Raw genomic sequence first — 15,012 nt, 5'->3', positions numbered from 1 at the left:
TTAAGCAATTAGGAAACTTTCATATCATTCTTTTAATGGGTAAACTTTAATTTTGAACACATTATAATTAACACATTAGCCAGATTTAATTAGTAAAGGGGCTCCATAGCCGAGCAGTTAGAGCGTAAAGCTACGGAGTGGAAGGTCGGCGGTTCGAATCCCATTCGGACCAAAAACTGGAAAACTCTCTCGGACGACCCAACAGTAAAATGGGTACCTGATTCGTTCAGGGAAGGTAAGACGGCGAGTGGAGAGGACTGGGCACCGCCACTCACATGCCGTGCCCAAGACACAGTGGACCTCTAACATCCCACTGCCCCTACGGCCAGTAATGGCTATGGGACCTTTACCTACCTACCTAATAAGTAAAGATGCCCGTCCCTTCAAGGAAACGAAAATCCAAGTTGTCCACATTTTCGTCCTTGTTCAATGGGTTCTTCCATGAGAATATAAAATATTGGTTGACTTACTTAACGCCTTTCAGTGCAATACGTGTTGTACGTGTTCAAGGGGCAGGCATATTCGCGTCTCTTGGTGAAATTTTATTTGACAATTTTTACAAGCCCGTCGCTTCATCCAGGTCAATTTTAATTGGTGCCTTGAACAATTTCAGGAAAGGTAACAATTATTTCAATCACTGTTGCACATATTTGTCCCTAGTTTCATAGCATGGTACTCTTTAGTTCTGAAAAGAACTTGTCCTCCTGACGATGACTAAAGCAGGCTAGTCGAAACATTGAGACCAAAGACAAGTTCTTTTAGAAAAGGACTAAAACTACTTAGCGATAGCAGATAACAAAAATATGTACTGGGCAGTAGTGGTGTTATCGCAATCAAGACGACACGAATACTCCACCATGCAAAGCCTAAAATCTTATAACAATGTACTCACTTTGGCAATCCCCTCCACTAAACCCGGCGGGGCAGGAACAGTTATAGAAATCACCGGTGGACTGTGGAATACACGTGCCGCCATTTTGACAGGGGTTTGGGTTGATACAAACATTATCTACATGTATATGTAAAATAAATGGAGATTTAATCACCACAAAGCTGAATAGCAAATCATTTGTGAAATAGCCAATGTGAACCCCCAAACACTTCGGTCACGTCATTTGTTATTCCCAGGACGGTAGGGACCAAATCATGAATAATTCAGCAGTTTCGATCTGGCCAGAATGTTTATTCATGAGAACAGAACAATGATACAAAGAGCATTATTGTTATAAAGTCAACCAGTTACATTAAAGCCTAATAGCAGTAGTAGTTAGAGTAGTCTAGTAGATAGCATGATGAGTTATGGAAATAAAGATCGCTGGTTCGAATCCATGTCGTCGCTGCTCATTTTCGTCGACTATTTTTCTTTTCCAAATTGATCTTTGAGATAATTTTAATTTGAGGGAAAACGCTCGAGAACTAGAACATAAAGTGTCCTGCAATGTTTTAAAGGAAAAACAGAATTATGCATGACTTGGCCCTAGCCCTTCTAGGAAAAAATACGCTCCCCGGATCGGACAATATCAAAAGGGGGCGCTCTCTCGGTGTTATGCATATTCATGATGTCCAGGGGAATTAGAGAATAAGTTATATAACAGGGAATAGTAGTGTTTAAATCACCAATGATTGGCAGCTCATTCGTGGACTGGTTGAAAAAAGTCCTGACTTCTAATCAGGCGAACCGAGTTTGAATCTCAGTGAGCGTTTTTCACTTCTTCTTATTTTACCATTTAAATAAGTAAAGTGATGCAGGAACATTTCTCGCAAGACGTAAAACCTATCTTGGGTTTGTGTTATGGAGAACAAGGCATTAGATATGCATACAATGGACCAATCAGAAGATGGAAAGCAGAATGTCGGTTGGGAAAAAAATCGCTCCTCGGTCGTTATGTACGTCCGCCTATTGTGATCAACGAGCCTCTTCATACGTACATTCCAATGAAGTTCAACTGAACTATATTAACCTTTAGGTCTGAATCGAAGAAGTCGGTATTCATTATTTCGAATACAAACTTTGTGTAGTTCAGTCTAGTTTCACTCTGTTCTGATTATGATAGGTAAACGCATTTTGCATATTGCATACCTTCACATGTTGGTACCGAGTCACTCCACGTGACGTTGTTGTAGCCAGTCTCAATGCATTCAATGCTGGTTGCTCCATAGAGGGTATATCCAGGGTCGCAGGAGAAATCCACACGAGTCCCAAAGAACTTGTAGTTGATGAAATTGTAAGACAGTGAACGCGGGTTGGTGATGGTGTGGTCTCCGTTGGTGGGTGGTCCTATGTTGTTACTACACACTCCTTGTGATACTGCAATAAGACAACATAATACGTATCTTGTGAACTTCTGATGAGGCGATCCATGTTGTTGATGAGTCAATCACAATTCCGTTCGCAAGTAAACCGCAAGCTACTTCACAAGTCCGGCCAAAAGTTAAGCCCTAGTCACACAATTACAGTTTTGAAATGTGAATATCCATGTCTTACCAAAATCACGATGAACCGTCGAGATCACGATGAACCGTCGAGATTAGTGGAGAAATCAAAGTTCTAAGAATGCTCTACGGTTTCAGAACGGATAGCCGCGACTGATCTATGGTTTCTCTACGAATACACCACGGTTTTGTCAAGAATATGGACGGATTGGTGAAGAAAATCGACGGTATTACCGAGAATAATGACGCCACCGTCACGGTTGGCTGTTATGGGCCACTGATGACCAAGGTTCTCCTGCGAATACAGCTTAAACATTTGTAGTACAACTTTAGCAGAACTCTAGCACATCATGGCATATCCTTAGGACATTCGTAGCGAATTCGTAGAGATTTCGACCACGAATGAGCTACGAATCTCCAATAAGAACGAATAAAGCCACGAATAACACTACGAATAAGTACGGTTGTCCCACGGATGTCCCACGGTTGCACTACGGATTAATGTTCATGACGGTTTACAACGGAAGTTATGAACAGTTTTAAACTCCCGTAGCCTTTCCACGAATACCCAAGGAAGATGACGGATAACCACGGATGTACCAAGTATGAATACGGTACTCCCACACTTTATCACGAATTTCAAACCGTGGAGATCCGTATAGCTACAAACCGTGAATGTGTGACTGGGACTTAACATTGGATGAATGTTGACAAAGGAATGCCCTCGTCTCATTTTATTTCAATAGATTGTGACATGACGAAGGACTGGATGATGTGTGATGGATTTATGAGGACTTGTGATGTACTCAACTGGCTTTGAATGAAAATCCACAGTACATTTGAATGAACTGTAAAATGTGTTCAGTTGGTTATTTTGTTCTACTCACCTGTGTACACGGATATGCGCCAACTGCCTCCACAGATCTGATTGTTGTTTCCGGGGCACACATATTTGCAATCGGAATCCGGCTCTTTACCGTGTTTATCGTAGTTGTCATTCCCACACCAGCATTCGTATTTGTATTCCATTCCCGCATATTTATACTCGGTAGGTTCCAAACAGTTTCTGAAGCACCACTCTACCGACTGTTCATATTCTGAGGCTGCTGGGCCGACCGATAGGGAACGATATTCAGCGTCCCCAAAACATCCCAAATAACCAGGAGCTGGAACAAGAAAACAAATTTGAAAACATAACTGGTATCAAACCTACCCAAAGCCAAGGGCGGATCGGGGGGGGGGGGGGGGCCAAAGGGGGCCATGCCCCCCCAAAAAAACAACAACAACCCCGAAACCAATTGTTCTTTTTTATGTGACGTCGCAATAAAGGCAGGCAATGAGAACACCACCATCTTTCCTAAAAAAACATTGGCTAAAGTGGTCAGAAATTGTCTCAGATCGCACCACAGAGCATCGAGAATCTAAACAATTTTCGGGGCCCTTAAGCGGGCCTCGCACCCCACGCCGTAATTTTTTGACCCACTTTGTGGGAGACACACAATTGTTGTTTGCCCCCCCCCCAAAAAAAAAAAAAAAAAAAAAAAAAAATTGTGCTCCGGATCTGCCCTTGCCCAAAGCATACATAAAGTTCGTCAAAATGTCCTAAAGGTGTCAAACCAATAAATACTAGATGTACTTAAGATTGGGCCCTAACTACATATTGCTTTATTTACCAGCAATGTCAGATGCTACTCGTATGATCGAGCTACGGGTAAGTCAAAAAAATCGGAACCCAAACCTCAACAAATATGTTTCATATTAAAAAAAAACAAACAACTATGTAGCACCAAAAATAATAATGACTGGAAAGCCAATTTCATCAGCTACTTTTGGTTAAAAAAAATACTGGAATTGCTCAATCCGTTTAGGGAATATTGCTATTTAAACGCAATGACACTAAAACATGTTTCGTCCAAAAAAGAAAGCAATATATCTATTTATTGGATTGCAGTGCTAATGCAGTTATCACTGTACATATGGCTTGAAATTCGACTCTTTCTTGGTAAAGAATATATTATTGGTTTACTGCACAGTTGTGGTTTTGACAAACTCGTTGACTTTCCCACCAAAGTTGATATAGTTTGTTTGCTTGATTAAAGTGGTTCATCTTCATCATCACTGCACTTTTCTTCAATATGCCAGTAAACTTTTGTCCATTTACATGTGCTGCGTGTGTAAATACAGTCTATCCACATCTACAATGTCGCCCTCTATGGTAGTTTTGTAACCATAAGATCTTTCATTGTACATGTATACAACAATCAATTACATCGCTATTTCTATTTTGAGGTTCATTGTTTAAAATTTTCGGTGGTTTTGGCCAAACGAATTTTTGGAGACATTGGAAGGAGAACATTTCGTGGAGAACATTTCGTGGCAGCCAGAGAACAAAACGTGGCGGCCATTTTGTAAAGCAAGATAGCTGTCATTCATTGTTTTTTTGATGAAAATTAAAACAGTCAATTTTAAACCCTTGATATTTACAATTAGGGGTGTAAAGCCACTAAGATTAATTTCATAATATGACATTCACAAGTTGAAAATGATCCTAAAATTGCGTCCATTTTGAAATTCAAGATGGCCGCCATCTGCAACACTTAGTATTTTGCAAACATGTTTTTTTCTTTTTCCTGGGGGTCTAATTAAGGTTTCTAGCTAGGCGGCGTTTTCTAATCATTCGGTGTCTACGGCACTTAATTTCATGCCATAATATATCCCTGTGATGCATAGAATTCCAAACGGCCCAGGAATAAGCTTTCGCTTCTCAAGCACTCCATTCGCTCCAGGCTGTGTTTGTGGCACCGGTACCGGTGAAACATTCACCACGTACATCGAGACACGTCAATGTTAGGTACGTGTAATATAAATATTCATATCCTCCTATAGCTAATCTAATCAGAATGCTTCTCCGTTCATTTTTTTAGCACGCATATGGGACCGAGGATGCAGGAATCGTTGTAGACTGTTTCCCTGCCCCCCCCCCCCCCCAATATATAAGGAGACCGGTAGCTAGCGCGCATCATGATTGTTTTCCAAATCACTGTGTATGGACGGTGATTCAACACACGCTTTTTAAAAAACTCACTCTTGTCTTACTACCTAAAGTACGCAAAATCATCAGGGTCTCCACTCTCCATGAACTTCAAGGTAACTTTTTCAACTGCATAGGTTTTAAATACTGAGCAGTAATTTCTCTCTATCTCTCTCTTTATTAATATTTGCCAGAGACACTTTCGAGTTCAGCAGAAAAAAATCGAAGGTAATCACATCCGAAATTGAACAATCGTGGCGCGGTTATTGTCATTTTTGCAAAAGGCTGGTTCTTGCAAACGTTACGGTTGTAATGTTCAATTCAGGAGGCGGAATTCAGACCTGTACACGTCATGCATATATTTGCATACATCAGGAGGGATGCCTCCTGATGTGTGCAAGATTCACCGCTAGCTACCCGTCCCCATATTTGAAATCCAAAGGACAATGGGGACAGGGAATCAGACTAGAATCGTTGCTGCATGTGTATTATACCGCGCGCTTCACGTAAAACTGGGACGGTATGCGGTTGTCAGATACGGTGCAGTGCGCTGCGCGGCGGCGCAGGCGGACTAAACCCGGCAAAATGCCGACTTGATTTCTAGTCTACCTACCAGCACACTCTCCAGACGTGTACTCTTCAACCGCCAACTCGGCAAGTTGCAGAAATGCACGTGCTGCATCCACACCGGGCATGGAAGTATTGATGTCCAAGCTGACATACCTAGCAAGCCGCGGTGGCTCGCACAGGAACGTGATCTCGGCTCCATTCTGAGACTGTTCGCTGGTAGCCGGTGAGCCGCACGGCAGGTTCTCGTTGAAGTTGGGGCTCAGTCCAGCTCGGGCTATCGCCCCGATGAAACGAAAACCTATAAAAAGAAAAAACAGTTCAACTTTATTCGTCACCATTTTCACGAAGAGCCACATATGTCGATTTTGAAGAAGAAGCGTTTTCGAGATAATCGCAAAAAAAGTTTCTCCTATTTTAAAACTGGAAAAAATACCACTTTGCAACAAATTTGTGAAGCAAGGACCATCACACTATTCTGTGTGAGCTGAATTTTTACATGAACCCAGTAATAAGACTTAATTCAGCAGTTATTTAGTGAAATTTAATTAGTAAAGATATGTGGCTCTTCGTGAAAACGCAATTAAGGTTTCCGACATATTGGCCCTTTCTGTTCAATGTGTATTTCCATAGGCGCGCGTGAGTACTCGCGCGCAGCTGAAAATGTAACAAAGATATGTGGCCCTTTGTGAAAACGCAAATCTCATTTGACCTACTTTTACGTATTTCCGTGCAATGGGTTTTGTACGCGTTCAAAGGGCCAAAATGTATGTGGCTCGTCGTGAAAACGCAAAATTCAATTATCGAGATTTTGGCCTCTTGCAACATTAATGTAACTTGGAAATTAATGATGTTTGGCTTACAGAAACATGTTAAAATGGTTAAGTACATTGCTTTAAAGCAAAATATTGAATAAAATCAAAATCGAAAAAAATGGTAATTTTTGACATATGTGGCTCTTCGTGAAAACGGTGACGTATTATGTACAGACATGGTTATCAGAATGTCTGATATATATATATGATATTTATAATTATCTCTGGATGATTCTTAAAATCTCCTGATTTAGTTTGTATACATTACAGATTATTTTGAATGCATATACATTTTGAAATTAGTAAAAGTTTGCCATATCAAAGTGATTGATCTTTAAGCAATTTTACCCCATCCATCAGTTCGGAGAGTGACATTGATTCTGCCCAAGCAGTGATTGCTACCTAGGTCCAGCAGCCACCAAGGATGCGGATCATTAGGACCTGAAATGTAGGAAAGGAAGAAAATGTTTTCAATACAAATGTACTTTGTGTATTTTTAACAACTGCGAACAAAGTGGTGACGTTGATGCTGAGGGTGGTGAAAGCTAACAATGGTGAAAATGATAAAGATCGTGTCAGTTGGGATGCAAGGCGATGGGGACGGAGAGGCAATGGGGAGCGATTGGGAAGGGGAGGTACGTGGTGATGGACATCAGGTGCACGTGGGGATGGGACCTGGGATGGCAGGGAGGGAAGAGGGCATTGGGATAACGATCAGTGGGTGATGGGGATAAGTATGGGGATGGGGACGAGGATCAGATTGGAAATGGGGACGGAGAGGCAAGGGAAAGGGATTGTGAAGGGGGATAGTGATGGACAGGAGGTGTACGTGGAGAGGGGACCTGGGATAGCAGGGGAGGGAAGAGGGCATGGGGCTAACGGTCAGTGGGTGATGGGATCAGTATGGGGATGGGGACAGGGGCCAGTATTTGGATAGGGACGGGGGTCAGTGGGGGATATGAACGGATTCAGTGCAGTGTGGGGATACGGACGGGGATAAGTTTTGGGATAGGGACGGGGATCAGTATGGGGATGGGGAAGAGGATCAGCCTGGGATGGGTATTAAGTATGGGCATTCGGAAGAGGAGAAGATTTGCTTGATCAGGTGAGGGAATGATCAGTGAGGGAATGGGGACGGAGATCAGGATGGGTATGAGGACGGGGATCACATTGCGATCTGGACGGGGTTCCATATTGTGGTAGGGACGGAAATAAGTGTTGCGATGGGTATTGGATGGGGACAGGAAAAAGTATATAGGGATTATGACGGGAATTAGTATGCTGATTGGATCGGAACAGGTTCAGCATGGGGAGGAGATATCAAACTACGGAGATGCGCACGGAGATCAGTGTTTGGATGGGGATGGGGATCCGTATAATGATAGGGGTGGGGATTAGTATAAGGATGGGGATCGGATTGGTATGGAGACATGGATCGGTATGGGGAAAGAAATGGATCAGTATTGGGATGCGAAGGTGGATCAGTATGGCGATAGGAACGGGCATGAGTATGGGATTGGAATGGCATCAGTATGATAGTGACATATTTCAGTATGGGGAGGGGATCAGTATGGAATCAGTATGGTGATAGGGCGGGAATCAGAATGTGGCCGGGGGTATGCATGGGCTCAGTATGGGGGTTCTGAATGCATTATATAATATCAAGGCCTTCTGCTTTTGCTTTCTGTGAATTGGCCTCCATATGTTTGTTTAATTATCTTTCCAGTAATTATTCTTTGTCCATTTTCTCTGCAATGCACGGAAATAAGTGTATATTGAATTGAATTGAATTATTGGGGGATTTGGTGGAATAGGCATGAGTATGGAATTGGAATGGCATCACTTCAGTATGATAGTGACATATTTCCGTGTGGTGAGGGGATCAGTATGGAATCAATATGGTGATAGGGCGGGAATCAGAATGTGGCCGGGGGTCTGCATGGGTTTGGGGTGGAGATCTGAAAGTGGCCGGGGATCAGTATGGGGGTTCTGAATGCATTATATCATATCAAGGCCTTCTGCTTTTGCTTTCTGTGAATTGGCCTCCATACGTTTGTTATTTATCTTCCCAGTAATTATTCTTTGTCCATTTTCTCTGCAATGCACGGAAATAAGTGTATATTGAATTGAATTGTTGGGGGATTCGGTGGCTGGACGTTGGCATTGGGCGGGACTGAGGACCGAGGAGATTGATGAGGGTGCAACTGGTGGAGGGTGTTAAGGGTTGGTACCGTGACATTAATTTCGAGAATGACGCAGGTGACGTGGGAGACGAATTCGACGATGGCATGAAGTTACAGCAAATGCGGAGGTATATTTCTCATTGTTCTTACCAGTGTGCGTGAAGGAATATGTCCATCCATCGATGGCCAAAAAAGAAGGGTGAGGAAGCCATGTTGAGCTCTGTGATGTACTTTTCCCATTAACAGGGAGGGCTGAAATGAATCAGGATTTTGATAACAATTAAAAGAATGACAACTACAATTTGAATTTGAAACTAGAAACGATTGTGTTTGAGGACAAGCGCCAGCTGTTTATCCTGAAACGACTCAGTGACGTGACGAACACACCATGACGTCACTTCAAATTTCATCTATATTTTTTATTTCGGTATAAAGTTACAACCAAATCGAACATTATAGTTCTGTAGATATATGCCATTATTTGAAAACATCATACTGAATTCACTTTAATTTCCATCTATGATACATTCCGGTATGGGCACATATCAAGTTGTCCATTTAATATGACATCACATGACATGTGATGACTTCATGAGGACGTCACTTCGATTTTCATCTGAACCACACCCCTGTCTATGTGCATACCAAGTTTCAACCCAATCGGAATGGTACTTCAGAAGTTATAACAGCTCGAAACAAAATGCCCTTCTAATATGAAGTCATGTGACACAAGATGTTGTCATCAGGGTCCATCTCTGGTTGGTGGTCTAGGTATCTGGTATGTCTCAAGTCAATCAGACATATGAAAGTGCCAAAGTGTATGGCTTGAAGAAGAACGTGTACAAAATATTGTGGAGAAAAATACATCTTTAATGTGAGGTTACACTGCGCATTGTAAACTACATGTATGGGCCTGATGCACGAGTTGGCCATTCTCTGAATGCATTTCATTAAGTGTTATCTGTTGAATTGGATGGTGCCGGACTCTTTATGCAGACATGATGCAGCCTTATTTACTGTCATTTTTTTAGTCTGGCTTTTAAAATGTGTATATTACAAATTTTAAATTATTCATTTAAAGCAGACTGGAATTAATTATTAATTCACTTTTTTCATTTCTCTTCACAAGTTCCAAAAATTAAGATGTAACCTCAATTTCAAATCAACAGGGCCGACTATAAGGCCCAATAGGCCTTTTCTACATCGTGTCAATGCCGGTGTGGACGGACATTCTGTCCCTGAAAAACTTTGCCTGGTTTGTCTACGAAATTGTGTCCCTGACACAGTTTTCCTATGTAATACTGTCAACCTTATAAAACACATGTCTTTCAGTGAACAGATTAGCAATTTGCCTATTTCGCCTTGGCCGAGGATATCACAATTACACAAAGCAAATTTTGCAGGTAGGCTGTAAAGTCCTGTATTTATTGGAGCGTGACCTTGGAAATACCAAACGATCGTTGTCGCCTACCAGCACACTCACCAGACGTGACGTTTTCCACCGTCACCTCGGCAAGTTGCAGATATGCCTCTCTCGGATCTACACCGGGCATGGAGGTATCGATGTCCAAGCTGATATACCTAGCCGTCCGCGGTGGCTCGCACAGGAACGGGATCTCAGCTCCATCCTGAGACTGTTCGCTGGTAGCCGGTGAGCCGCACGGCAGGTTCTCGGCGAAGTTGGGGCTCAGTCCGGCTCGCCCTATCGCCCCGGTGAAACGAAAACCTAGAGAGGAAAAGACAGTTCTACTTCGTAAATTACAGTTTCGCAAAAAAAAAAATCTTTCTAAAAAAGAAAACCTAATAATTCGTAGGGTGAAGTGTATGAAGAACATTTACCCCCGCTGTCCTTTCGGAGAGTGACGTTGATTCTACTCAAGTTGTGAGGGCTACCTAGGTCAAGCAGCCACCAAGGATGCGGATCATTATCATCTGGAAGGAAGGAAAGGAAGAATATTAAAGGGTCCATGAAGTGAAAATTTCTTAGGAACTTGTTTTGTGCTCCTTTCTAATCCTCTAAATCCCGGTTCATATACTTCATGCGAATGCAAATGCGAAGCGAATTTGACGTCATGAAACATTCGGTGCGAAGTTTGCCCGAGTTGAAATATGTTTTGCAAATTCGCAGCGTAAATAGTTGCCATGACGGCACAATTTGCGTTCGCTTTTGCGCCTAGTATGAACCGCGCTTTATGAGACTGAAAACTACTTGACCTTCCTTTTTGGTTACTTTTACTAAAAAGAGTACCTCTCTCAACGTATTAAATTGTCCATGCTTTTCCAGACAACAAAGGGTGATTTTGCCGTGGTGTTCTTTCAGTAAGACACTGTCCATATTATGTGTTTTTTTTCTGCTGAAATTATGAATGAAGACATTTGAGAGAAAAGTTTGCTCACTGGCTTACTGCCATGAACTGACACATCAACTCTTTCGCTACGGCGAGCCGCTGACAGCAGCACACAACAATTGTACAAGTCGTACGGAAAGCCGCTGGCAGCGGCTCGGTGACGTTGCCGTGAATAAACAGGGTACTCCCATGACGTGACCTTATCCACATAATTTATACCGTATAACCTCTGACCCTAGTTTGAGCCGCTGTCAGCAGCTTTCCGTCTCGCCGGGGTCTGCTGCAGGTTATTGTGAGCAGTTTGTTTACAGAGATACATTTAAAGATGGCAGCGTCTACATCGACACACGGCGGAATTTCCAGCGATTTATTACGTCCAAACGGGACGAAATCAGTAAATTATAATAAAATCCGAATGGTCGGAGAGGCAAGGGCAAGAGATTAGGAAGGGGAGGGAGGGAATGAGGATGGACATAGGGATAGCATGGGAGGGAAGGGGCACAGGAGTGAGAGCAATTAGGATGGGGATGGGTATGGAGGTGGGGATGGGGATAGGGATGGGGATGGGGATGGGGATGGGGATGGGGATGGGGATGGGGATGGGGATGGGGATGGGGATGGGGATGGGGATGGGGACTGGGATGGGGATGGAGATTGGGATGGGGATGGGGATGGGGATGGGGATGGGGATGGGATGGGGATGGGGATGGGGATGGGGAAGGGGATGGGGATGGGGATGGGGAAGGGGATGGGGATAGGGATGGGATGGGAATGGGGATGGGAATGGGGATGGGAATTGAAATAGGGGTGGGGATGGGGATGGGGATGGGGTTGGGGATGGGGATGGGGATGGGGATGGGGATGGGGATGGGGATGGGGATGGGGATGGGGATGGGGATGGGGGTGGAGGTGGGGATGGGGATAGGGATGGGATGGGGATGGGGATAGGAATGGGGATGGGAATTGAAATAGGGGTGGGGATGGGGATGGGGAAAGGGATGGGGATGGAGATAGGGATGGGGATGGGGATGACGATAGGGATGGGGAAGGGGATGGGGATGGAAATAGGGATGAAGATAGGGATGGGGACGGGGATAGGGATGGGGAATTGGGATGGGGATTGAAATAGGGGTGGGGTGGGGATGGGGATAGGGACGGGGATAGGGATGGGGAAAGGGATGGGGATGGAGATAGGGATGGGGATGGAGATAGGGATTGGGATGGAAATGGGGATGGGGATGCCTGGTTTGCCAACATAATGAGGATGGCAAACAGCAGAGTTTCAAAACGAGTCCTGATGAAAACAGTGACTGGGAAAAATAGACGGGATAGGCCAAGGAAGAGATGGGAAAATGACATCATGGATAACCTTGAACAAACCTTGAACCTTGAACACCGCAGAGCGCAAGACAAACAGGAATGGAGAGCGAAAGCTGGTGGAGCCAACGTCCTTCGGGACATGGTGCAGGATTAGATTAGATTAGATTAGATTAGTATTGATAAATTAAAAGCAAATATGATTTACATCTCTTTTTTCTTTCCTGCCCCCTTTTCTTTTTCTCCCGTTTGGGTTTTTTTTTCCAAGGGGAAGCGCCCCTTGCCCCCTCCCTTTCGCGACGCCGATGGAAGCAGCAGGAGGAAGTGTTGGTACTGTGTCATTGATTTCAAGAATGCCGAAGGTGACTAGAGAAACGAAGTAGATGATGACATGGGGTCACAGCAAATGAAGAAGTATTTCCCATTGTTCTTACCGGTGTGCGAGAAGGAATTCGTCCGTCCATCGATGGCCTGATAAGATTGATGAGGCGACCATTCGGTGCTCTGTGACGTATGTTTCCCATGAATAGGGAGGGCTGAAAATAAATCAGGGATTTGATAACAACTTACAATGGACAATAGCCAAGGTATTTAACCCTTTTCTTTTATGAAAGTCTTGCTGGAAATAAAATTAAAAAACATAACATTCCAAAGTCGTGAACCGCACCCCAAAAAAACCCAAAGCACATGCCTTCTTCCTACCTCTGACGCCCCCCCCCCCTCCACGACATCTGAATGTGGTGCAATCTATGACGTTCTGGACTTAACTTCTTTTAAAAACAAGAGTTGCTACTCTTTCAAGGGGTAAAAAGCTGCAACATAGACTGACAAATTCAACTGAAAGCTCAAAAACTAAATGCACACTCGAAAAATCGACTCGAAACGTAAACTCCAATTTCGACAAGACCACAAAATAGAATTCATCGTTAAATTTTACATGTCCAACAAAACAGTGCACATGCATATGTAGAGGTTTTGCATACAAGTACCATGGGGCAGGTGGGTGAATGTACATGTGTGTACATTGTACTTGCACAATTTCTTTGGTGTAATCGAAAAAGATTATATATTATATATCGGCTTCCGATGACGAGAAGAATTATTTTTCTTTAAGCCAACCAAACTATTTTGCAATAAACATTTTGGTAAAAGTCCGTTATATTTTGTTTCAGAACGTATTTTAAAACAATAGTGCAGACTGAGAGTGGCGCAAGTTGCGCCATTTTCGGTTCAATTTGCCTGGCGTCTAAGATGTCACATGGTCTGAAGTTATAAATATTCTGTCTTAAGGCTAATGTAATCAAAGAACATTTTCAAGCCATTTGAAGCAAATATTAAATATTAAGCAAATTCAAATATAGCATAACTTTGTACAACGAAAACAACATTTTAAATTAGCTCAACTTCCCACCCTGTGCACATTCTAACAAAAGTGGCCATTAATGCACATCAAAAAGGAATTAATGAAGGAGGGCAAAACAGAGGGCAGTTTTTTAATGCTGTCCCAACTCAAAGGCCAGATAGAGGGGTGGCTCAACTGACCCCATGGCTCGACTGACCCCATGGCTCAATTGAGCCCATGGTTTAACCTGGCTGAACGTGGGCTTTCCTCAGATAATTCCTCTGGGCTTTTTCTCCCACCTCTAAAACAATCAGTATTCGGTTTGCACATTTTAACTGCTGTCGTCACCAGACCGGAAAGGTGGGAAATAACGTGTACATGTACATATTAAATGCAGGTAGTGACATTTTATCATAAAAAAGCATTTGTTCGCAATTAAAGCGATTTTACTGGGGAGGCTGAATGTTATGTTTCTGTTCCTGTTCAGACAAAAAAAGATTAACAACAAGGCAATGTTCAATGAAATAGTTTTCGTCTCGTTCACTATGGCGTTTGTAACACAATACGTGTACATAACAGGTACTGACATTTATCAAAAAGAAGCATTTTTAACTCAGTTGTAAAAACATATTTTAATGGGGAAGCTGAATGTTATGTTTCTTCTCCTGTTCAGACATAAAACAATTCACAACGTCCAATGAAGTAGTTTTCGTCCCGATTATTTTAACGTTTGTAACACAATAAACGCAATGCTATGGTTTCCTTTTTTTGTGGCCACGGTGGTTCAAGAGTGGCCATCAACTTTTCAACCACCAGAAAATACAGATTGCATATTTTGTCACAATGGTTCCAAAGTAGCCATCGGCTTTAATGTTCTGCTTGCACCTACAAACTGATAACTTTTCCCAATTACCCTGCCTCCTCTTTATTATGATTATGAGTGAACAAGCCTTCATCTGCAAACAGCTATGATGCG

At 43.0% G+C, this 15,012-nt stretch overlaps 1 protein-coding gene across 1 annotated transcript; it reads right to left on the bottom strand.

Moving 5' to 3' along the window:
• Positions 1-3,312: 3,312 nt before the first annotated feature.
• On the bottom strand, positions 3,313-14,275 carry LOC119735224. The gene is made up of 8 exons (XM_038208930.1): positions 14,254-14,275; positions 13,129-13,230; positions 10,869-10,961; positions 10,513-10,755; positions 9,180-9,281; positions 7,195-7,287; positions 6,078-6,332; positions 3,313-3,599 (listed from the first exon to the last, which is right to left on the bottom strand). The coding sequence occupies exons 1-8, from the start codon at positions 14,273-14,275 to the stop codon at positions 3,313-3,315; spliced, it is 1,197 nt and encodes a 398-aa protein (XP_038064858.1).
• Between the last annotated feature and the right edge of the window lie 737 nt (positions 14,276-15,012).

The sequence above is a fragment of the Patiria miniata genome, unplaced genomic scaffold (assembly GCF_015706575.1).
Source record: "Patiria miniata isolate m_02_andy unplaced genomic scaffold, ASM1570657v1 HiC_scaffold_29, whole genome shotgun sequence".
NCBI lineage: Eukaryota > Metazoa > Echinodermata > Asteroidea > Valvatida > Asterinidae > Patiria > Patiria miniata.
The sequence above is the reverse complement of the archived record's forward strand: the minus strand, read 5'-3'. Positions and strand labels throughout refer to the sequence as shown.